General features: G+C 40.7%; 1 protein-coding gene across 4 annotated transcripts in view; it reads left to right on the top strand.

Moving 5' to 3' along the window:
* EBF1 (EBF transcription factor 1) overlaps positions 1–26,602 on the top strand; it is a 487,852-nt gene that overhangs the window by 349,755 nt on the left and 111,495 nt on the right. For all 4 annotated transcript variants that reach the window (XM_077468416.1, XM_077468414.1, XM_077468417.1 and 1 more), the window contains exon 8: positions 16,923–17,064. In XM_077468416.1, coding sequence (XP_077324542.1) covers positions 16,923–17,064 — 142 coding nt within the window. The remainder of the gene's footprint in view (positions 1–16,922; positions 17,065–26,602) is intronic.

Below are 26,602 nucleotides of genomic sequence, written 5' to 3'. Positions count from 1 at the left end.
TGTCTTTGTAAAATAAATCATTTGTCTAAGTAACAACGTAAACATTAAAAGTAGTAAGGAAAAATGAACTCCAAACTGCTATATTGTCTCCTAAAGTCCAACTCCACCTATAGGGATAGTGAGTACATAGAAAGGGGATTAGACTTCAATGCCTGTATGATTTCACACTAAAATGGACAAGGAAGGGTTGGTCTTAATGATAGCTACAATCCTAAAGCAGCTTCAGATTTTACTGGCTGTAGCTAACTTAATGGACGTCACCTTCATGACATTCTTTGTAGAAGCTTACTTACATATTGAGTCACTTAATATAATGAATTTAGTGCAGTTAATGAAATAGTGAACTACAACCAAAAAAAGGATATTTTATTTGAGAAGTAATCGAAGCAGGTGCTCCTAGACTTAATTTGCATGACATCATCTGAAGTCCATTTAATATCCATTTTACATCTTCATGACATATAAAGTGCTCGCAGTTTGGCGAAGTTTCAAAAAGCATGCATTTTTACATATTGCAGAGTTACAGTGTAAAATAGAGACATGGAAGGTATAAGTGCAAGTTTTGTTATATGAAGTGATTCTAACAGTGCTACTCCTAATAAAGACTGTCATATCAATCCAGAAAACATTCTGGATAATGCCTAAACACAGATAGCTTATTTCTTCTAGAGAAAAGAGTCAATAAAGGAATTGCCAGGTGGAGTACTTTATAAATACCTGGAAGTATTCACTGCATGCACTTACATAGTTACATATATATTAGTAGGTGAGGTTGGAAAAAGACAAAAAAAAGAAAAGAAAAAGTCCATCACGCCCAACAACATATGTGTGTTATTATATGTCAGTATTACATTGTATATCCCTGTATGTTGTAGTCGCTCAGGTGCTTATCTAATAGTTTCTTGAAACTATCGATGCCCCCAGCTGAGACCACCACCTGTGGAAGGGAATTCCACATCCTTGCCGCTCTTATGCCGTGTACACACGGCTGGACTTTTTGACAGCAAAGGTCCGACAGAACAAATCTGTCGGACAATTCGACAGGGTGTGGGCTTCATCGGACCTTGCTGTCGAAAAATCAGACTTTAGATTTAGAACATGTTTCAAATCTTTCCGACGGACTCGAGTCCGATCTAAAAATCAGTTCGTCTGTATGCTAGTCTGACGGACGAAAACTGACGCTAGGGCAGCTATTGGCTACTGGTTATGAACTTCCTTATTCTAGTCCGGTCATACATCATCACGGTTGAATCCGTAGGACTTTGGTGTGATTGTATGTAGGCAAGTCCGATTCTACAGAAGTCCGTCGAAACTCTGACGGAATTCAGTCCGTCAAAAAGTCCAGTCGTGTGTACAAGGCATTACAGTAAGGAATCCTCTACGTAGTTTAAGGTTAAACCTATTTTCTTCTAATTTTAATGAGTGGTCACAAGTCTTGTTAAACTCTTGTTAAACTCTCTTCTGCGGGTTTAAAGCCCAATTGAATTTTTAGTTTAAATTAGCTAAACTCATTCCAGGTTCATCACAACAAATATGTTCAAAGTCTTACAATTAATTTTCTTCAGAAAGCAGCCACAGCCTGAGTAGAAAAATCCTGTCCTCTGTCAGCATACTGACAAGAAGGACCTTTGCTTTCTGTGTGGAAACAGTGGTCACTCTTCAGGGGTCCAAGGGAACCCCTGCTGAGTGAGAACTAGAGCTCTTTAATCAGTATGGAATATGAGCTCTAGGGCTGACTTTGTAGGGGTGTGCAGAGAAACCACTACTTTCACACAGAGAGCAAGGGCCCTGTATGCTGGCAGGGGACAGGCTTTCCACTCAGGCTTTCTATTAAAAACAAATCAGACTTTGCAAACTTTTTGTTTTGTTGCACTTGGAATGTTTTAGATGATTTGTACTGAAAGTTCAGGTGAGCTTTAATATAAAAAATATATCTCATGCCAGGTCCTCTTTGAGAGTTCCCAGAGTACTGGAAATAGTTGCATTGATAATTGTTCATTACCCAGCTGCACATTCTCAGCAGTAGTGAGGTGGGAGAAAGAGTTCTGTAGGAGAGCCATTCTTCTTAGTCTAGGGTTGTCGCAATGGTGGTCTTTCTCTTTCATGCCCTGATTAATGTTGTTCTATATTAGAAGCATGCTCTGGTTTTTAATCTAGATTACTATCAGGCCATTGGCATACCTGTATAATTACAAGTAAATAGCCATTTGTTATTAGATCCGTGTCACCCGGTTGGCATGCCAGGCGAGTGTTCTTGGCAGCCAAAGATCTGTGTAGGTAAGTGGCAGCAACATGCAAACAGGGCTGCTGATCTCTGGACCTGTAACGACATTCTGTCAGGAGTGCCATCTTCACAGCGCCGCCGTTTCACTACGTGTAAACAGAGATTGCTTAATTACGCAGGTCATGTCAATTACAGTGACCTTTGCATTTTCCCAGAATTAATCACATTCTCCTGGGCTCAGGAAATACTCACAGCATCACTAGCAGTGCCATTAAGTCAGCAGTCCCAGATAATTCCGTAATAAATGATTTAGAAGGTTAGAACAAATACAAGCAGTCTCAGAAATGGCTTGCTGCTTTCTTTTGTATTATAGCAAGAGAAAGCGCCCAGTGTCCCTCTGATCTTCAGACTAATGACCTGTTTATTACAAGGAGGTATCATGGAGCAGCTTTCTACACACGATGTAGTTCACTTTATTGTTTGCCAAAGCAATATGAGGGCCAAGAGACATGTGACTGCAACTTTGTAGGACTCCATTTAGCGCCAAACCCCATGGATGTGTAATTTAGCCAAAAGCTATTCTTACATTCTACCATATTGTTTCCAGACCCACTTATCTGTCCCCGTGTCTCTGTTCTTTCACACCATCATTATTAAATAGGAAATCAGTCTGCTCACATAATTTATAATAAAAACATCTTCGCCATTCTGATGCTTCCCTCCAATCACTTAGTATAATATTTCATATATACTGTGATGACCATTTTAACTGTGGGCAGCGGAAGCTGCTGCCTGTTCACTTTCTGGATTTACACAGATACACACCCCCAGCTCTGCAGCTCTCATTAGCTCTTTTATGATCCACCCACCCTCCTTTCTTGGCAAACTCTCACAAGAGTGTGAGAGAGAGAGAGCTGTGCATGATGTCATAAGCCTAGGCTTTTTACCAGACAAGAAACAGGAAGTGGGCTGTATAAGGTAGAAAAAAAAATGTTTTACTATCCAAAGTTAAAACAACAAGGACAGAAGATTTAATAGATGGAAAGATGAAAAAATGACTGAAGTTCCGCTTTAAGCATCTATCTCCACTATCCTACAGTGTTCACCATCAGCCCATATCTCTGCTCTCATACCATGCCTTTGTCTCTGTGCTCTTACACTGCCCTTACTCATCACCTGTCCCTGTTCTCTTACACTGAGTAAGGAATTCATTAGTTGTCTCTGTTCTCTAAGGCTCCATGCACACAGGAGCTGATAAACTGCAGTTTATTGGAGTTTGGGCGTTTTTTGTAAAAGCCCATAAACTCCACTCTATGTTAGCCTATGTGTCCATGCACACATGGACGTTTTTCAGCTTTAATGAGCAGTGGAGTTTATGGGCTTTTTTCTGAACGCCAGAAATTCTCATTCAAAGTGCCGTTTTTCACCGCCAAAAAACGACAAACGCTGATAAACGCTGATAAACGCTTATAAACGCTCATAAACGCGTGTTAATTAGTGTTCGGCATTCTATTTTTTCAATGCATTGTGGGAGTTTGGAATGTACTGTGGGATTTTTGGAGTGTCCTCTGTGTATTTTTATTGAAAACACCCATAAACGCTAACGCTAATAAACGCTCATAAACGCTCATGAACGCTAGTACAAAACGCTGTTAAAAGCAAGTTTTTCAACCAGCGTTTTCTGCCAGCAATCTGGCGTCCAGAAAATGCTTTTTTGAGCTTCAGTGTGCATGGAGCCTTACACTGTCCTTACTCATCACCTGTCTCTGTTCTCTTACACTGTCCTTACTCATCACCTGTCTCTGTACTCTTACACTGTCCTTACTCATCACCTGTCTCTGTTCTCTTACACTGTCCTTACTCATCACCTGTCTCTGTTCTCTTACACTGTCCTTACTCATCACCTGTCTCTGTTCTCTTAAACTGAGTAAGGAACTCATTAGTTGTCTCTGTTCTCTTACACTGTCCTTACTCATCACCTGTCTCTGTTCTCTTACACTGTCCTTACTCATTAGTTGTCTCTGTTCTCTTACACTGTCCTTACTCATCACCTGTCTCTACTCATCACCTGTCTTATCACCTGTCTTTACTCACTTCCACTGACCTTACTCACCATAACCTGCCTCTGCCCTTTTACACTGACTTTACTCATCACCTGTATCTTCTCTTACACAGTCCTTACTTATCACCTGTCTCTTCTCTTACACAGTCCTTATTTATCACCTGTCTCTGCTCTTATTACACTGTTTTTATGCATCACTTGTATCTGCTCTCTTACACTGTCTTTACTCAGCACCTATCTCTGCTCTCTTACACTGCTCCCCATCAGCACCCATGTCTTTGCTCTGTTATATTGTTACCAATTAACTACAGTGTATCTGCTCTTCTCCAATGCCCCGACCCACCCCTTCCTTTAGCACTTATGTCTTTGCTCTCTAACAATATTCTACTCAGCACCTGTGTATGTTTTCTCCACTAGTGTCCATGCTTGTCCCTGTGTCTCTGCTCTCCCACACCATTCGCACTCATTCACAGTGTTTCTGCTCTCGAGGACCTATCCCCCCTCAGCACCTGGGATTTTGCAACCCGTTACTGTCCCTACTCAGCAACCGTGTCTTTGCTCTCCATCATTATCCTTACTTAGCTTCTAAGTCTCTGCATCTTCTTACTGTGTCCACATAGCACCTGTGTCTCTGTTTGTCTCTGCTCTTTAAACCTGCAACTTTACATTTAAGCTCAGTGCTTTAAAGTGATTCGATAGGGAAAAAAAAGACATAAAAAAACTCTGGCATCATATGTACAGTAAAATAACCTTCATTTCCTGCGTTTGGAAGCTGACAAGGCTTTTCCACCATCTCGTCAACATGTTTCCACCTGCTTGAAGTGAACCTAGCCTGCAAAAAAGTCCCAAATAACCATGTGTAGCATGATCTCTCCTGGGCCAATAATGGGTGCACTTTTCTTAGTCATTAAATAAATGCAATAAGTATTTAATACAGAGCACCCGTCATCTGGTTCTCTCAGAGTCTCAGCAGTAGCATGCTGTCACTTAGCTGGCACGCCTTGAGGAGTGATTAGATATCAGGGTTCATCTCCTCTGGGCATGATTTATCAAAGTGCCTAAAAGAGTCTGCCTCTACAGCTTCTAATTAGAGTCTGTGGGGTTCATTTACTAAAAGTGAAGAGTGCAAAATCTGGTGCAGCTCTGCATAAAAACCAATCCACTTCCAGTTTTTTTTTTTCAAAGCTTAAGTGAACAAGTTGCAGTTAGAAGCTGATTGGCTACCATACACAGCTGCACCAGATTTTGCAATCTCTAGTTTTGGTAAATCAACCCCCGATGTTTCTTAAATGATGGTTGCCGATAGTCTGAATGCAATTGGTTGCTGTGCGATAATAAATGCACATTGTTTTTTTTAAGATGAGAAGAACATTATCAACTATTCTATTGGCTACAGGGCCATGCATAATTTTTCAGCGGGGGAGGGGTTCAGCAGCAGGTACCAAGTGGTTAAGGGGGAGGGGGTGGCAAAGCAGCGCTGTGTGGGTCCATGGAGCATGCACTGTGAGCCCCCGTAGCAAGCAGCTTTCTATAGTGGCACATAGAGAAGAGGAGGATCAGGGTTCACTCTGTGCAAAACCATTACACAGAGCAGATAAATATAACATGTTCATTATTTTAATTGAAAAAAATTGCCTAGTTGCCTTTAGTAAGACTTTAATCTAATAACCTTTTAACCACCAAGACCCCTGTCACACTGGAGGCGTTTTCAGGCAGTTTTTTACGCCTATAAAAATTCCTGAAAAATGTCTCATCTCCAATACCAGTGTGAAAGCCCGAGTGGTTTGACTGCGCTGGCAAGACGACAAAACAGCTTCTTTGAGGCGCTTTAGGAGCGGTGTGCCCCTGCCCATTGAAATCAATGGGCAGCTCCACTGAAGCGCATGCAAAGGGCCTCGGCAGCGGCTCTTTGCGGGTGTTTTTACCTCTTTATTCGGCCACTAACGGGGTTAAAAGCGCCCCACTAGCGGCCGAAAAGTTCCTCTAAAACAGCGGTAAAGCGCAGCTAAAACTAGTGTCGCTTTGCCGCCGACGCACCCACGGTTTCAATGTGAAAGGTCTCTTAAAAAAACATAAGTTCACCAGCCAGATCCCTGAGAGTTACCGTATTCTGGCAATAGGCTATGAACCTGCAGAAACACTATAAGAGATTTTGGGTGAAAAGCACTGACTGGTAACAATTTCTGCATCTTCCTCTTCCTCTGCAGACGTGCAGTTTTATCACAAAACAACAGGCTGGCACCGAGAGCAAATAATTATAAATACTGACACAGCAACATGCGTTCTGTCTGTAAATATAACCATCTGTTTCACTCCGCCTGGTTGCTCGCTGGTTTTATGCAATTCTACCATAGTGGTGTGGTGGAGTGCTTCAGAATGTTCATGTGCTACTTTATTAAAGAACCAAAATAAAAAGATAACATCATTTTTTTTTTACCCAAAGGTGAACTGCAGCATATAAGGGAATATGTTTTACCTGCTAGAAAAAACACCATATTTAACCAGTGTAGTCCTGTGATTAGCTCTGCCGCACAGGACAGAGATGCCAAATATTTTTTACAGGGGATTTAACTAATCCGTGTTCTGTACAAAATAAAGAATAAAAAAAAAAGTTTGATATCCTAGCCTGAGTATATATTGTGTTTATGACTATTGGCTATATCTCATGCAAAAAAACAAATCATATGGGTAATTTAACAACTGGAATTTGATTGTTTTAGACAAAATTCTTTTCTCCATGCCAGTTTTCAAAAAGGGGGCCACCTTGGTGTACCAGCACTATGGGGCCACCTTGGCGTACCAGCACTATGGGGCCACCTTGGTGTACCAGCACTATGGGGCCAACTTGGTGTACCAGCACTGCAATTGTATTTAATTTGTTTCTACCAGGGGTCTCTAAATTTTTCAGTACAAGGACCACCATGTCGATTTTACAAAAGTATGTGGGCTGAAAAAAATGTTTTAAAAAGAGCATGCCATCTTATATCCAGTGCTTATCAGAGTCCCCCTTTCCATCTAGGGGTACCCATCATAAAGACAGGGTGAGGGTCATGGCTGGCTGGATGGCAGTGGATGAGCCAGTCTCTGGATTATGAAGCACAGACCTATGCATCCACTGCCAGCCAGCTGGGGAATTTTCAAGGTTGTTGCGGGCTGGATAAAATGTTAGGATGGCTGAATGTGGCTGTGGGCCGTAGTTTTGGGTTCCCTGGTTTATACAATAGATGAACCTTTCCTAATGTTTTTACACTGAGGGAACCCTTGAAATAATTTTGAAGTCTCAAGGAACCCCTGCTTCAAATTAATATTATATTTCAAAATAGTATGATCAATTAGCTGTTGAAAGTTTAAATATAGCATACCTGGAAAATGGACACCCACAGCAGATTATTTTACAACACTTCCTTGCTCTGTATGACAAAAATAACCATGAAATGAAAAAAATCATGATGGCCAGAAAAGAAACAGACTGTCAAATCTGAACTGTTCTCATACACTAGTCATCAATTAGAAAAGTGTCTCCTTGTGTTGGTGGTCAGTGGAGAGGTAGGTGGAGAAATGTATCCTTAGATTGGTGGTTAGTGGAGAAGTGTCCTCATATATTGGTAGTCAGTAGAGAAGTGGCCTCTTCCATCGGTGGTCAGTGGAGAAGTGCCCCCTTAAATTGTTGGTCAGTGGAGAGGAGACCCTTTAGATTGGTGGTCAGTGAAGTGCCCTCCTATATTGGTGGTTAGAAGAAATGTGGTCTTACACTGGTGGTCAATATTCAGTAGAGAAATGGCCTCTTACATTGTAGGTTAGTGGAGAGGTGCCTCCTTAGATTGGTGGCCAGTGGAGAAGTGCCCTCCTATATTGGTGGTCAGTACAGAAGTTGCTTCTTACATTGTTGGTCAGTGGAGTGGTCATTGATAAATGCCCCTTTACATTGGTGACCAATGAAGAAATGCCCCTTTACATTGGTGGTCAATGGGAAATGCCCCCTTACATTGGTAGTTAGTGGAAAAAAGCCCCCTCTTGAAGGTCAGTTCAAAAGCGATCCCTTTCTTTGGATGTCATTGGGAAATCCCACACCCTCCCCATAAGTTGACCATGCACTGTTTTTTTTTTTTTTTTTTTTTTTTTTTTTTGTTCAGCCGAACAAATTTCTCCATCCACACAAACATACACACAGCTGCCAGATACTGGCTGCATCCACTGATTGAAAAACAATTTCCAATATATCTCTTTGACGGGAGACAATCAAATGAATGACTTCTGTAGAGCAGGTCCAGCCACACACTGATCGAAAAGTGTCCGTTCTCTGCTGAACGGGATGGATTTTGATCAATGCATTGCCAACTGTATATTAGCGCTCATTGCAAGTGGGCTCAAGGAACCCCTGGTAACCTCTGGAGGAACCCTGGTTGAGAAAGCCTGCAATATAGTATATATTTTTACACTGCACCTGAAGCTAAAACAAATGGTAATCAGTAATAATGCACCGATTGCTCCTCAAGTTTTTTAAATGGAAACCAGGTAGCAAGGCTTGGATCTGAATTATAAGAAGGATAAAATCCGTGCAGCAAGCAGAGAATTGTGAATGAATGATGAGGGAAGGGATTGTGACTGACAGATCTTGGAGTGAGGTCATGAACTCCAAGCTCAAAGTATGCCGGGATTGTGATAAGAGCTCCATGTAACTGTACCGGTGACTAAAACATAAATGATGTCATCGGCTCTTACTCACTGTGTGCTGTGGTATGTTCTCCAGTGGGCTGTATGGAAACTGACATTCATCTGTACTTCAAATGGACACTAAAATCTGTTACAGTCACTGATAATTACCAGGAATTTTAAAGTGCACCTGTCATTTTGCAGCAAATTATGTGCTGCAGTTAAGTGCTATGGTAATGCTAGGTAATTGGATATTACATACAGCCCTGTCCCCCATGCCATCAGAGCCTGAATTTTAGGCAAACAGCTAAATACACAAATTAAATACATATATGGGAGCTGTTTTATCTGCCCAAAGAGTTTTATTTCTGTCCATTAAGTCCTTAGAATTACACAGCTCTGCTGCACAATACAGCCCAGGCTAGCAGAGGTCCCTCCCCCAGCTTGTGACTGGCCAGTGAACAGAAAGCAGCAGACTGATGAGCTCATCTCTCTGCCACTCTGTTCTTTCCGCCTGTCAACATGCTCCTTGCACTGCAGCCATGGGCGTCCGCAGAACTTTTTTCAAGGGGGGGTATAATTTTAGGGTCACCCATGCGCTGCCCCTTTTCAACAATGTCATTATCAGATTATCATGGTCAGAGACTGCAGACTTAGTACAATCCCTAGGATAGGTAATGGATAATGGCCAACAGGCCCTCTTACCAGACCCACCGAAACAACACCAGTGATCCCTCCGGCTGGACGATCGCTCACGCGCCCCGGGGGCGACTCTGGTCAGTAGTGTAGCATGTATGTACCCTGGCAGTGACTCAGTCTTTCTCTCTCTGGTGGTGCTGGGCAGCATGGCTCTCTCTGGTGTTGCTGGACAGCATGGCTTTCTCTGATGGCGTGGGGCAGTGTAGCTCTCTCTCTGGTGGCACTGGGCAGCGTGGCTCTCTCTCTGGCTTCTTCCCAGCACAATCCTTGTTCTTTTTCCTGTAGCACTCTCTCCCTCAGCTTTTTTCCCAGGCTACAGTCTCTCAATCTCTCGATCGAGCTGTATCCTCCTCCCTGTGGAAAATGGGGCCACCAATCTTTGGGACTACATGTCCTATGATTCTCTCCTCTCCTAGTCTCTTTTGATTGGCCCTCAGTTATGGCCAATAGGGAAGGAACAGAGCGGGCAGGAACAGTTATGGCCAATAGGGAAGGAACAGAGCGGGCAGGAAGCTGGGCAAGGAACATGGTGAGAACCGTCATCTCTTCTCCCTGACAGGAGAAAGGGGGGGGGGGGGTGACCGGGGGAAACCTGATAGCACCGCCACCGAGTTCTCTGCTGGACTGAGCACGGAAAAGAGCCCGCAGTCACGCTACACTCATAGGGGGGCTTGGCAGAACCTTGATGGTGTCACCCCACTGGCGGGTTGCACATGGGTGTGGGCTGCCCACACCCCGATAGGGATGGAACTGTGTTGAATTTAAGATCCCATCCCTGATTCCAGGGGGGGGCACTTGACCCCCCTTGCCCCTACCTGCGGACGCCCATGACTGCAGCGCAACTGATTGGCTCCTTGCGTTGCAGCACAACCGATTGGCTGCTTGCACTGCAGCACAACTGATTGGTCCTTGCACTGCTTTTCCCTTTCCCGGCCTGAGTCAAATTCAGCTACTGACACTGCTTGCATTTTAGGTGCACTGGGGTGCTGGGGTTACCTTTTTGGAATGGGTTGCCTCAAACTATATTTGAGCCCTTACCTTATAAAACATCCCATTCAGTAGAAGTAAAAGGAAAAACATTTGTCTATGTTTAAAAAAAAAAAAAAAAAATATATATATATATATATATATATATATATATATATATATATATATATATATATATATATATACTTTTTTCTTTTTTTTAATTAGTGATCACATGACCTCTGTTCTCAGCTGCATAAAGGACTTAGAGAGCTAGGGGTGGAGAAACATTAGTACACTGATCTTCCCAGTGAATGGTTGTGTGGGGAGGTGTGTCAACACAAGTCTGACCATTGGAGTACAGGCAGGCTGTTCTCCCAGTACAGCCAGAAAACTAAGATGGATGAGATCTCATGCTTAGCCTAGTCAGTTTGAAATACGAAAGCAGGTGAACTGGGAAGATCATCAGGTATTTCACACAAAGGAACCAATGCAAAGAGAACAGATACTTTTTAACACAAGTTCATGGTACAAAAGACACATATCAGGGTTATGAAATGTTGGAGTAACATATCCTTTAACTGCTTGCGACCAACCTCGGCAGTTATACAGCGGCAGGTTGGCTCGGCTGCGCGAATCGCCTTACCGGTAATGTCGGATCGTACAAGGCGATCTGTGGGTGCATACGTGCTGCTGGAGGCTGATTAGCCTGCAGGGGAGCCAATCAGCAGGTCCGGCAGACTCAATGTCTGCCGCCCGCCCGATATCATTCCACGCAGTGACAGAACGGGGATCTGCCATAGTAAACAAGGCAGATCTCCGTTCTGATGGGATCACACAGAGATCCAGTCTTTCTGCTATGTAGGAAGATGGATCTGTGTGTTTTCCCAGGCAGCCCACCCCCCCACACAGTTAGAAACACATTGAGGGTACACATTTAACCCATTGATTGTCCCTGATGTGAACCCCTTCCCTGCCAGTGCCATTAGTACAACGTCAGTGGATATTTTTAGCACTGATCACTGTAATAATGTCACTGGTTCCCAAAAACATTTGTCAAAAAATGTGAGTTAGGTGTCCGATCTGTCTGCCACAATGTCGCAGTGCAGTTAAAAATCGCTGATCACCGCCATTAATAGTGAAAAAAAAAAATAATCATGAAAATGCTATAAATCTATCCCCTAAATCTATCTCCTATTTTGTAGATGCTATAACTTTTGTGCAAACCAATCAATATACGCTTAATGTTTTTTTTTTGTTTTTTTTTAACCAAAAATATGTAGCACAATACAAATTAGCCTAAAATGATGAAGAAATTCGATTTTTTACATTTCTTTATTGGGTTTGTTTTATAGCAGAAAATAAAAAATATATATTTTGTTCAAAATTGTCGTTTTTTTTATAGCGCAAAAAATAAAAAAATGCAGAGGTGATCAAATACCACCAAAAGAAAGCTCTATTTGTGGGGAAAAAAAAGGACATCAATTTTTTTTGAGTACAGCGTGGCACGACCGCGCAATTGTCAGCTAAAGTAAAGCAGTGCCGTATCGCAAAAAATGGCCTGGTCATTAAGGGGGCAAATGTTTCCGAGGCTGAAGTGGTTAACACAGCACATATTAACATAGTCCTTGTTAAGGTGCATGTGTAAATTAACTGAAAAGGTGTACAGTTGACATAAAAATTCAATTTTTTTCTATGTAGTTTTGAAATAAATAGTGATAATACTACTAATCATATTTTAGTATACTTAATATATATTTAATACTACTAATCATATTTTAAAAAAGAGTTAAAAATGACCTTTGCATGCACATATTTTTCTAGACTATGTGTTTTTTTCAGATTTGTCTTAAAATATACAAATTAAATAAAAAAAATCATATTGCACTAAAAATAAACAAACAATAAAATAAATTTAGCAAAAAAGTGGATGCCACATTGGACAGTAAAGCCTTTATTACTGGGATCCAGGATATGAAACAGTTAAAACACAAAACGTCAGCATAGATCACAGAGTGGCAAAAGGTGAGAAAACAGGCCTCACATGCAGACGCAGGGTCAGAATGATGACCTCACAAGCGTGTCACTCCTTCACGTGGCACTCGAGGCAAAGAACAGTTACAATGATAGATTTACAAAGAGACCTGGGAAGAATGCCAGAACAAGACAAAGTATTTTTTTTTTTTTCTAATCCAGTGTTGGCAGCTTAAACATGAGGTAACGGATCCATTAGTCCTAGTCTATTGGTCTCTCTCCCTCTCTCATATCTCAAGTGAGGTGATTCTAATTAAATGAATCTGCATGTCAATCTATCGGTGATCAATCAAACGAAGCCCGCATGCCCTCCCTCCTCGGCAGCTGGGAGCTGGCGGCTGACAGGAGCTGATAATGGAGGAAAAAGTGCACTGTCTAGCAAAGTTAATTAGTCAACATAATAGGTGGATTATAGAGGGGACTGAGCAAATGGCAAGGCTGCGTGTGTTAGTACAAAAGTGCCAGACAAGGTTGCAATTAACAGACAATAATTATATTTGGGTGTAAAATGAATAAACACATCTCTGAGGGCCTTCACATAGAATGCAGAAGAAGTGGGAAGCAAGTGCGTAGGCCTGAAGCCTTCATCAAAGGATTTTATGTCACAAGGCCAAATGGCACATTTACCCAGGATTGCCGTTCATACACCGACTTCAGTATTTTCTGGCAAATGATCTACCTGATTTATAAATCACATTCCAGTCTACTTTTAAACAAATTACTTTTACCTGCCCTTCCTCTCTGTTTTACTATATTGCTTTTTACTTACCTCTTATTAGTTGGCCAGGTGGTCACACTGGTGTGGCCTACATCAGGTGACACCCTGATCTTCTTCTGAATCAGCAAGGCAGCATAGCACAGAAGATACAAAGTTTTTCTGCCTGGGCCCAAATGGAATAGCTGTCAACATAGAAGCTTGCAGGTTGATAGCTTTTCTATCAGGACTTTTGTTAAGAAATCCTAGCCTATTCCATGGTCCCACTGGTACTGGGCATGCAATGTGAAAGTAAGTAAATAGATTACAGCTTTGAAATTGAGATCTCTTTGTAATGGATGAGCAGGAGGAGTTTGGAACTTGGGTCATAAATTTAATTCCAGAAGTCCTGGATGAAATAAGAAGCCAGTTTGGTGGTTATTTCTCTTAATTTGTAGATCACCAATACTTACATAAGGCTTTACAGATCACATCCCTTGCAACCAGCCATACAAGTATAAGCCTTCAGTGGGTTGTGGGAGGAATCTATTGGCCCTAACCGGATGCCCACAAAATAGGTACATATACATTCTTAAAGATTGTAACCCTGGTGTAATATGAATTAAGTATATAATGATGTATACTAGGGGTCTCCAAACTTTCTAAACAAGAGGTCAATTTACTGTCCTTCAGACTTTCAGACTTTAGGGGGGCGGGAGTGGCCATTGGAAGTAGAAAATGTCCCAGCATCAGTTGGAGTAAAAAAAATGATAATGCCTGTAAACAGTAGAAGGAAGGTTAGTGCCCCATCATTGGTATCAGTGGGAGGAGTAGTGCCTAACTGTTTATATCAGTGGGAGGAATCCTGCCCCATTGCTGGTGCCAGTGGGAGTAATATTGTCCTATCATCGTGTCACTGGAAGGAAAAAAGACCAATTTTTGGTCGCAGTGAGAGGAATGGTTGGTTTCAATGGAAGGAATGGTGCCCCCTTGTTGGTGTCAGTGGGAGGAATTGTGCCTTGAAGGCCAGATAAAGGCACAAAAAGGACCACATTCGGCTCACGAGCCACAGTTTGGATACCACTAATGTATACCAACAGTGCTAACCACTTTGCCACTATGATTCAACCATTGATGCCCTCCAGAAACTGATATATCAGTTAGGCTATGTTCAAATGGGCTACTAAAAGGGAATTATATGGTTGTGACACCCTCCATGTGATTCCAAATATTAAGAGAGTGCACAGATAGTAGAGTTGGTTTTCCACTGTTATGCCTGGCTATTGATTGCCTTAGGTCCTTTGGTGACCTTTGGTGAATGCAGCTTTGATAAAATGAGCACCAAACAACTATTTCATCCAGTTTCTGTCTGACCATAGACTTATGGATGCACCTTGCCTTTAACAATTATAGGTTTATATAAAATAAATCATTGTCTCTTTGCTTCTATAAATGGACAGTTGTAGAAAGCAAGAGTGAAGACCTCTGGGTATCCTCGGGACATTTCCTCAGCTTCATCATGCTCAATAATTGTCTTACGTGTACATAGATTAGACCTTTTTGTCATCCCAGACTTCACCAACCAAAGCACATTTTTTATCTGTATAAAGTATGTAGAAGGACCATTGTAGCCAGGGTAATTTACAGACTGGCTATAAGAACGTTTGGCATTTTTATCTGGCTTATTTTCAGTGTAATCTGTTTCATTGTTGAGTTATTCTTTATTAGGTGTCAACTCCTAAAACAATTTTGCTTCATTAACTATTTAAAATAAACCGGGATAAGTCGCATTTTATGTCAAAGAATGAAATAGATGACAGGAAGCAATGTGTTTCCCACAAACCAGACTGTTCACTTCAAAACCATTAAAAATTAAAGAGATTTCTGAGGTGGCTGTTTTTTTTTGTGCACGAGTGACATTTCATCTGAAAGCCTTTATAACCAATTTAGACTAGCTTTTGCGCACTTTCAGCTCCTTATTTACACTGCATGAAAAAAGGATGACGCATTTACAAATGGTTGTCACGTTGGTCAAGTAAAAGGCAATAGGAATATTTGCTGTAGAGAATTGTGGAGCTAGAATGTATTACTCCTTAGCAGCCTATCAGTTTCAAAATTTGGTACGCAAATGTCCTTTTCCAGGAAAGATCTCAAATTGTTTTGATGTACTGGAGTACTGCATCAATGAGGCTCGCTGATCCTTACAGTTGAGGGTGATCTTGTCAAACTATTAAACATGAAACCCAACAGAAATGGTGTTTATTGTTAAGCTGGCCACATGCATCCAGAGCAATCATTACATTGGAGGAGATTTCCTAAAACTGGAGCAGTCAGAATGTGGTGTATCTGTGCATGGTAGCCAATCAGACTCTAACTTCAACTTGTTCAATTAAAGCGGAAGTAAACCCATCCATAAAACAGTTTCATTTCCGGGGCATGCCGGAAATGTAACACTCCCATTGGTTGTGCCCTCAATCAAACTGTTAAAGTATCCAATGGCTGGTGTCATGACTGATCACATGTGCAGCATCATGGTAGTTTTATATTAAACAGAGGCAAAGATGGCAGCTTCCTTGGCTGAAAACGATAGGGGGGTTTACTTATACTTTAAGCTTTGACACTAAAACATGGAAGCTGATTGATTTCTTTGCAGAGCTGCACCAGATTTTGCATGTCCCAGTTTTAATACGTTTTGGTAGTTTTTATCTACCCCAGTCTGTTATGTGAAGATATAATTCCAAAAAAAAGTCCTAAAATAAAATCTATGGACTTACATATTATGACATAAATACTAGGTGTGTTTGTATGATTAATTGACTAATTGTAAATATGATTAATATAAATATGATTCATATAAATAATAAATAGATGTAGGAATATAAGCATATAATATAAAGATGAGCAATGTGATTGATGAAATGAGAAGATGTAAATGTTGCATTTAAAGTCCACCTAAAACATATATTTTAGGCAATGCTTATAAAACTCTGTTCCTGTACATCTGGGAGTTTTTGGTGTTCCAGCCTTCCATTCAAATCTCTGTAAAGTAAAATGAATTGGGTGTCCGGTCCAGTGGGGAGAGTGGGAGTCTCTCATAATGGTCAGAGAACATGTGCAACCCCAGGAACTTAATCTCAGAAATCTCACTAATAGAGTGCCCAAGATACATAAGAAACTGATAGGTAGTTACATTCCCCAACATCTACCAAATACAAATATTAGTTTTAGATTGGCTGGTTCTTTAAATCTAGATTATCCATGCACAGTACAATATATACAGTGTGCATTCTATTCTTTGTTTAAATTATGTTTTCATTATACTGGTTCACCTACACTTAGCTGGTTATGAAAGTGGACAGCTTTAAGCTAATCAGTAAAGTTGTCACTCTTGAATAACGCAAACATATTGCTCCTTGGCTAAGCTGGCTGAATTTTTTGTATTTCATAGTCTTTTTTTTTCCTACAACAGTGAATTTGTGCTTAATTTTTATTTTTTAACATAGTGGTTTATGCTGATAAAGCCTTTAAATGTATTTACAAACAGAAGTCCTTTCCTTCCGTTTACTGACAGTATCCATGTCTTTTTGCAGGTCGTTGTATCTACTACCATCAATGTAGATGGACATGTGCTAGCTGTGTCAGATAATATGTTTGTACATAATAATTCCAAGCATGGAAGAAGAGCGCGTAGGTTGGATCCTTCGGATGGGACTCAATCCTATCTGGAACATGGTAAAGTTTTATACTTGCTTTCTTAGATCATCAATGCATTTATAATTTATTTGGTGGGCACATGCAACAGATGAATTTGAGGATGCATACCGATATTATAATCATAAAACCAACATCCCTATACTACCTGGCTCTGATGCACTTTATGTTCTTTTGAAGATGAACTCCAGGATATGCAAATTTTGTTTAAATACAAGATGTGTATAATTACTTGAATCTTGATGTGCTTTGTGTATTTCGTTTAGCTCTGTGTAATAATCCAGTGTGAAACCTTACCTCTGTGCAGGAGCTTCCTCTAATAAGGACCACTAACTACCATTCTCTCCTTGTGCAAGGTGACTGGTCTTGTCTCCACCCACTCCTGTAGTTTTCTTTTTTTCACCCTGTAGTGGGTGAATCTGCTAGTTCCCGTCCCCCAGCTCTGCTCTCTGCACTCTGCACAGGCTAGTTGCACACAGTGATGATGTTAATGATAATTTAAAAGCTAATCATTGGGTATGGAAAGGCATTAGGTGCACACATAGAGAATGTATGCCCTTTGTGGCTTTATAGGAATATATATATATATATATATATATATATATATATATATATATATATATATATATATAAAATATATATATATATATATATATATATATATATATATATATATATATATATATATATATATATATATATATATATATATATATATAAATTAATATTGTTTGTGCCCAGATATAGCTTATGACAAATCTCCTAGCAAGCTGGAGTTTTGGCTTAAGTTAGGATTTTCTTTAAAATAGCATAAATAAAACATGGAATAATTATTATAACTCCAATTTGATTGGCTGTGGCAGTAACCTTCTTGCCTGACATTTTCCTATAGAACATAAAGGATTTCCATTCTGTTACCCCTTTTTATTTTGTTCAGGGCAAAAGTGGTGAGTGTACAAGTTCTACTTTAAAGGTGTTCGACAGTGATAATTACTGTAAATGGGCATGATTCATATGAATAATTTTCACCTACCTCTAGCATAAAATGTCTGTGAAAATATGTGCCTTTGCTCAGCCAAAGATTCCTAGAGAAAACAGGTGATATATTTAAGCCACATCAGAATTTTCATAATATTACGTACGTTTTTTCCCCGTTTTAGAATTGCCTCCAAAGCTGTCAATCAAGGTCCATAAACATGAATGGGCTAGGCAGATAGTTGTCTCCATCCATTCCCTAATATGTTTTTTCCATAAATCGAATGCATATAGTAAGGGACAATTGTGTACTCAAAAAGGAAGCACGAGAATGTGTGCCACCTGGGCATATGCAATGCCCTTATTTAATAGGAAAAGTAATTTATTTAGAAAATGCAACCAGCACTACATTATTTAAGATGTTTATATATGCCTGAGGTTTGGACAAACTTTGCCGAAGTCTCCTGATTTTCATAAAAATTTTAGGGAAATAAAAACTCTCGGTTTCACTCATTCCATTTTCTTCGATTTATGGGGGACATTGTCCTCTGTTGGTGAAAACATATTCTGGAGTTCCTGGTTCTTCGGTGGCCATTACCAGTGAGTCCTACGCTCCCTGCTGGTGGCTTTAACTGTATTCTTATTATGAAGAATGTAACAAAGAGGACTTGAGAACACCTACAACTCCAATGTGGGAAGGAACAGAGCCAAAACCATGGCGGGGAGATCTTGCCACTGAGGTCCAACCAACCACTGATACTCCAGTACCAGTATTTAAATAAATATATATCTATATATCTAACTATCTATCTATCTATCTATCTATATATATATATATATATATATATATATATATATTTATATATATATATATATATATATATATATATATATATATATATATATATATATATATATATATATATATATATATATTTATATATTTATATCTATATATATATTTATATCTATATCTATATATATATATATACATATATATATATATATATATATATATATATCTGTATATATATATATCTATATATATACACACACACACACACACACATAGATATACAGTATATACACACACAGCCAAGAGAATAAGACAAAGAAGTATGCCCCTGGTCTGTCCAAGAACGTATTCCTTTGTGTGGGTGACAGGTTCACTTTAATAAACCTATACTGTGCTTCGCTTCATTATTAGCGTTACACTGCGAACGTCTGCATGAATGCAATAACAATAAAGAAAGCTGTACAGCTCATTTACACCCAGCGTAGCATCACTTTCTCATCCTGGTCCCCAGTGACTAAAGGCTTTAGTCTCAGACTGGGATAGCTCAGGACCCCTCGGTGCTGCCGGCTGCAGAACATTATTATTCAATGATTGAATATACTACAAGGAAAAGCGGGGAAGTCGTCACCCTGACAGCATTCTGGGGAGAAGTGACTAAATTACTTTATGTACCATTAGTGCTAGCAGCTACGCCGAACTCTCATCCAGTGTTTATGCAAATGCAAGTGAGCACACTCAAGAGGTCCTGGCAGGCAAAGTGGAGACAGACAAGATGTTAAATGCTGCTCTCTTTTAAATGGCCGTTTCAATTTATTTCGCTGTTCCTTGCGCTTGTGCCTATTTCTTTCTCCATGCATTCAATGCCAATTTGTTTACATGAGACAAATCTTTTCTGGTGGCATTAAAAATTCCTATCAGAAGATGGAGAAAGAGAACAAAAAAAAAATGAGCTGCCAAAAGAGCTAGCCTTTAATCCTTTTAAGAAACTATAAAATAGTTTTATATTGCTTCTTTATTTATTATTGTCATGGATAGAAAAATAAAAAAAAATTTAGACAAGAAAATTAGAAATACTCCATATTATTATTAATATAATGCATTCTCATTTTCCACCAGCAGGTGAAGCTATAGACAAATTGTATGTGCTTTCCAGTTTCACCTTACTTCCCCGTTGTTTACTGAGTTCAGTAGATGAAGCTGAATTTGAAACATGTAAACGAGTCAGAACAGTGACTCCTTCCCATCCATAGCGCCTTGTCCAAAATGACAGAAACCTGCCTGAATAGGAAGTACTGCTGCCGTGTCTCATGTTAGACAATCCATAGTGCTTTTGGAGTCCTTTGCCATGTATTACACTCAGAGACATATACTTATGTATACACTAAAGAACGTAATGCAGTATATTCATTTTTAATTCTTATATTATTTTGAGTTTATGTTTTTAAACAGATATACAGTATACATATTTTAAAAATGTAAAAACAAAAAACTAAAAATAATATAAAAATCAAAAAATGAATTTAAAATCAAATTGTGCTAAACTATTAACGTTTGTCTTTAAAGTTGACTTTAATCCGATATTAGCATATATACGCTGGAAAAAAATCTACTAATAGGACATTCAGTTTAGTTTTACCTTTTTTTGGTCACAGTGGTAGAGCAGATAATTAAAACTTCAACCTCATTAAAAATTAACAACATTGACCCCCACCTCCATTTTATTGAATAATCTATTGCTCATTTTTTTTGCAAGCGGATGGGCCAGCACATAGTTAGGGCCTTTGTCAACAGGCTTTGGTAATCAGCCCCCCCCCCCCCCCCGTTTTACTTACCTGAACACTGGAACTGCTGCTGATTGGATAGATTGATATCAGCGCAGCCATTGGCTCCCATTGCTGTCAATCAAATCCAATGACGCTAGTCCTGCATTCGGCCTCTATGGACACCAAATTTTGGACACGGGCACGCGCCTGCAAGGTAAACCCCCTCGGATTCACAATTATCAGATGTGGGGAGGAGCTGCAAGAGCTGACGAGGAGCCCCAGAAGAGCAGGTTTGGGGCCAAAACGAGCTGCACAGTGGAGGTAAGTATGATATGTTTGTTATTTTCTTTAAAAAAAATTATCTTTACAATCACTTTAAGGAGTATGGGGGGGGGGGGTATTTGAGGGAGCGTGTATGCAGATCTCTGTTCTGTCAGGGGAGTAGAGACATATCTAGTACTTAGGAGCATCAATCGGTCTCCTCCCCCAGTCTGTCCCACCCCCCCACAGTTAGAAGCACACCTAGGGAACACAGTTAACCCCTTGATCGCCCCCTAGTGTTAAACACTTCTCTGCCAGTGACATTTATACAGTAATCAGTGGCTATTTTTTATCGCTGTATAAATGGCAATGGTCCCAAAAAAGTGTCAAAAGTGTCCGATCTGTCCGCCGCTAAGTCGCAGTCTAGATAAAAATTTCAGAACGCTGCCATTACTAGTAAAAAAAAATGAAAATTGTTCATAAAAATGCCATAAACCTTTCCCCTATTTTGTAGACGCTATAACTTTTGCGCAAACCAATCAATATACGCTTATTCAGATTTTTTTTACAAAAACACGTAGAAGAATACATATCAGCCTAAGCTGAAGAAGAAATTAGTTTTTTAATACATTTTTAGGGGATATTTATTATAGCAATAAGTAAAAAAATATTGCTTTTTTTTTCAAATTTGTCAGTCTTTTTTTATTTATAGCACAAAAAATAAAAACTGCAGAGGTGATCAAATACCACCAAAAGAAAGCTCTATTTGTGGTAAAAAAAATAGTATTTCATAATGTGCTAGTTTGTGATGCATACTAGCACATTATGCTATTATTTTACAGGCAAAACTTTTTATTTTTTATTGCAGCAGTTTACTACTGCTTTAATGGAGAAGCATTGGAAGATAAAAAAATAAACATACTTTTTCATTTATATGGCTGCAGCATTGGTCCAATACTGCAACTGTCCTCCACCGGCACTAAGACCATGAACCAAGTGATCACATGACCACTGATCGCTCGTTCTCAGTCTTAACTGAGCAGAGATCAGTGACTGTCAATCACCACTCTCTGCCCTAACTCTCCAGTGCTCAGGGGAGCACGGAGATGTGGAAGGGTCAGGAGAGGCAGGCTGAGCCAGCTGCCGATCAGGCATCTTAGTGGATCCCGACAAGATGGTTGGGATCCTCCCTGAGCCTGGACCGGCTCTGCGATGTTAGCCAATAGTAGGCATTATCAATAAGTGAAGTTTTAGAATTAAGTGTATTGTTGTGATCCAGAAGAGAAGTACAGGGATACCTTGGTTTGCGATTAATGCTGTAAATGAGCATTTCGCAAGACAAGCTATTTGATTTTTAAAATTCTGACTTGCTTTGCGAGCGCTGTCTCGCAAGACAAACAGGACTCAAGCTGCTGGTGTATGTATTACCATATGTGGCCAGAGGTCCAGGGGTGCTGGAGAACTGGGAGACACTCAGAGACACATGCGGCGGGCGTAACATGCGTCGGAGCACCCGAAAGTGTCAACAGTTCCTGAGTGTCTCCGAATGTCTCTGAGCGTCTCCGAGCATCACCAGTGCGCCCACACCTCTGGCCACATAAAGTACTGAATACATCAGCAGTGGTTGTGGAACGAATCATCTGAGTTTCCAATATTTCTTTTGGAGAAACTCGCTTTGATATACAAGTGCTTACAAGCATGCTTCAAGAACGAATTATGCTTGTAATCCAAGGTATTACTGTACGGCCAAATTTCTCTTTTAAAGTACAACTAAAAGCAAAAAAATTTTTATTAGTTTTGGATAGAGTGGAGAGGGATTAGAACCCCTGCCCGTTTTCTGTGCCTCCATTAAGGAGACTCACCCTCTCCATTTGTCCTGTTTACCGTTATCATTGAAAGTGAAAGTAAAAGAAAATCCCAAATTGTGGGTTGTCCCCAGAAAAGTAATAGAGGAGAAATCTTCCAATGGGGACGCAGATGATGAAAAAAAAATCTGACAGGAGTTATAACCCTCCCTTGCTCTATCCAAAGGAAAAAAAAAAGTTTTGCCTATAGTTCTACTTTAACCGCTTAAGAACCACCTCACGCCGATGTACGTCGGCAGAATGGCATGGCTGGGCACAAGCACGTACAGGTACGTTGCCCTTTAAGTGCACAGCCGTGGGTTGCGCGTGCGCGTCGCCGGCCGTGCACTCGCAGGCCGGTCCTGAGCTCCGTGACCGTGGCCGTGGGACCCGCGGACCCGATCAGCGCCGGTGTCCCGCGATCGGGTCACAGAGCTGAAGAACGAGGAGAGGTAAGTGTAAACAAACCTCTCCTCGTGCTTCCTAGTGAGGTTGTCACTGATCTTCTGTTCCCTGTTATAGGGCAAGACGATCAGTGACGTCAGATGCCAAGCCACGCCCCCCTACAGTTAAAAAAAACACACACACTCACACTTAACCCCTACACTGCCCCCTAATTGCACTGATTGCTGTATTAATGCCAATGGTCATTGGCAGAATGGCACGTACAGGCATATTAACGTACTGGTACGTTGTACTTTAAGACGTGGCATTGTGGGCATGCGGGCACGCGCCCGCCGCAAGCACCGTGAGTGTGATCGCAGGTCCCACGGACTCAATGTCTGCGGAGATACCCGCATTCGTCTCACGGAGAGGAAGAACGGGGAAATGCTGATGTAAACAAGTATTTCCCCATTCTGCCTAGTGACAGGACACTGATCACAGCTCCCTGTGATTGGGAGCAGTGATCAGTGTCGTGACACACGTAGCCCACCCCCCATAGTTAGAACACATCCCTAGGACACACTTAACCCCTTCAGCGCCCCCTTCTGGTTAAACCCTTCACTGCCAGTCACATTTATACAGTAATCAATGCATTTTTAATCGCACTGATCGCTGTATAAATGTGAATGGTCCCAAAATAGCACCAAAAGTGTCCAATATGTCTGCCATAATGTCGCAGTCACGATAAAAATCGATGATCGCCACCATCACTTGTAAAAAAAATTATTAATAAAAATGCCATAAAACTATCCCCTATTTTGTAGACGCTATAACTTTTGCACAAACCAATCAATAAATCCTGTCTGCAAATTGTTTTTACCAAAAATATGTAGAAGAATACGTATCGGCCTAAACTGAGGAAAAAAAAATGTTTTTTTATATATTTTTTGGGGATATTTATTAAAGCAAAAAGTTAAAAATAATGCATTTTTTTTTTCAAAATTGTTGCTCTGTTTTTGTTTATAGCGCAAAAAATAAAAACCACAGAGATGATCAAATACCACCAAAAGACAGCTCTATTTGGAGGAAAAAAAGGATGTCAATTTTGTTTGGGAGCCACGTCACATGACCGCGCAATTGTCAGTTAAAGCGACGCAGTGCCGAATCGCAAAAAACACTCTGGTCTTTGGCCAGCCAAATGGTCCAGGGCTGAAGTGGTTAAATAGGCCCACGGGGTCATGCCACTGGAAATATAGGATAATGGAAAAACAGAATGGAGAAAAACATTTTTTGGACTCCTGCCTGGTGTCTCTTGGGGTCTGTGTATAAGCTGGATTCAAATCCCGTATCCACCCAGAGACTAGAATGAGACAGTTCCTCATCAGCTGCATGTGTTTATTTGTGTCTTTGTCACACACCCTTTGCGAACACAGGCCAAGCAGCACAAGAAGAATGTATATACGTATGCGTTTTCAGGGAAGTGTTACATATGTCCTAATATGATACATAATTGTATCACTCATAGCTAAAGGCAAAACCTTTTTTTTTCAGTTTTGAATAGAGTGGAGAGGGATTAGAACATCTGTCAGTTTTTATTGTTGTCTGTGTCCCCATTAGGAAGATTCACACTCTCTTTTTGTTCTGTTCACCTAAGTGAAAGAAAATCCCAAATTTTGGGTTGACCTTAGAACACCACGGGAAATCTTCCAACGGGGACAGTTCTGGTGACCTTGGTGACACACCAGGATTCCCTCACTTTGGAGGGATTTCCTCTTGCTTCCTGTTCTGACTATCAGACAGAAATCTCCCCAATGGGAAATAGATGGCAAAAAAAAAAAAAAAACTGATGGGGGTATAACCTTTCTGTACTCTATCCAAAATGAAAAGAAAATTGCCTTTAGTTACACTTTAAAGTGGAGCTCCACCCTAAAGTAGAACTTCTGCTCAGCGGATTCCCCCCCCCCCTCCGGTGCCACAATTGGCACCTTTCAGGTGGGAGGGGGGTGCAGATACTTGTATAATACAGGTATCTGCACCCATTTCCGAGCATAGCTATCCGCAGAATAGCCGCAGATGCCCGCCTAGCCCCCCCCCCCATTGTGTTCTGGGAAACACACAGTTCCCAGAACAAAACAGGGACCAGTGAAGATGTGCAGCACGACTCGCGCAATGCGCAGTAGGGAACCGGGCAGTGAAGCCGGAACGCTCCCGACAGAGGATGGCAGCGGGGGCAGCCGAGAGACAAGCGATTGCTCGTCATCTGCTGTCGACATCGCAGGCATCCTGGACAGGTAAGTGTCCATTTATTAAAAGTCAGCAGCTGCAGTATTTGTAGCTGCTGGCTTTTAATATTTTTTTTTACGTTGGAGCTCCGCTTTAAGCTGATTTCGGGGCTAAGTTAAAACAGATTTCCACCCACATTTCATTTTTTTTTTACAGGCACGCGTTCTGCTGGTATTAATCAGATTCTCTTATATATGTTGTTACTAAATCTGCCATTGTATTACATGTTTTTTTCTTCCATCTTGATTGTGGGTGTATGAAGCCCACTAGTGATTTTTTCCGGGATATGGTGCTGTTGGCTACCCAGCACGCACCTCCCGATCTTGCGCATGTGCATTACACAGAGGGCGCAGTGCAAGGGATTGCCATCAAAACTGTCAGAGTTGAATCATGACACACATCTCCCAGGAGCCATTGCGCCACAGGAGGTGACATAAATCGCCGCGGAGCAGGAAACAGGATGAAAGATTAAAAGCCATGAAAGCAAAGTAAAGGGAAAAAAAAGCTAGGTTTTTGTAGGCATGTATGAAGCTGATGGTGTATAGATGAAAATGTGGGTGGAACTCAGCTTTAAAGTGGTTGCAAACCTCAGTCGTGAAATTTGAGCAAAGCACATATGTCTGTAGTGTTTAATTATCTCTCTTCAAAGCTCTAAGTGTCGTTTCTCTCTGGCGCTTCATTTCTCTGTTATCAGCATGCGTCACTTCTAAAAAGTTTTCCCAACACATGAGAAAAATTTGTGTTGGGTGGGAGGTGAGGGGGAGCTCAGACCGGAGCTTGTCTATTCTGGCTTTAGAACCACTTTAAAGTGAAAGTTCGCTCAAACACTAACTATACTTCCCACCCCCATTCTAAGCCTATTTTATATATCCTGTAAAGTAAAGATCTGTATACCTACCTATTCTGAGAGTGGTCCAGGCACATGATCAAGTCCCATCTTCAATGAAGAGAGGAGAATGCTGATAACGGATGCAGAACCCGTATGATGATGTTACCCATAGACTTACTATGGGGCAACCATTGTTGGCTGTCCCTCCATTACACTGAAGCCAGTGTCCATCATGAGACCGGAGCACCCCCAGAATCGAAGGATACAAATCTTTCCTTTTGCACAGTAGATGGAAGTAGGCTTAGAATTGGGGTGGCAGTCAATTTAAGTATAGTTAGTGTTTGACTGGACTTCCATTTTAAAGCTTTCTTGATGGGAATGGGAACTACAGTATTGTTGCTTAAGAACATTACTGTAATTGGTT

The sequence above is a fragment of the Lithobates pipiens genome, unplaced genomic scaffold (assembly GCF_037356315.1).
Source record: "Lithobates pipiens isolate NorthernLeopardFrog02 unplaced genomic scaffold, aLitPip1_a1.2 Scaffold_8, whole genome shotgun sequence".
Lineage (NCBI taxonomy): Eukaryota > Metazoa > Chordata > Amphibia > Anura > Ranidae > Lithobates > Lithobates pipiens.
Note: the sequence above shows the minus strand (reverse complement) of the source record. Positions and strands in the feature narration are given on the sequence as shown.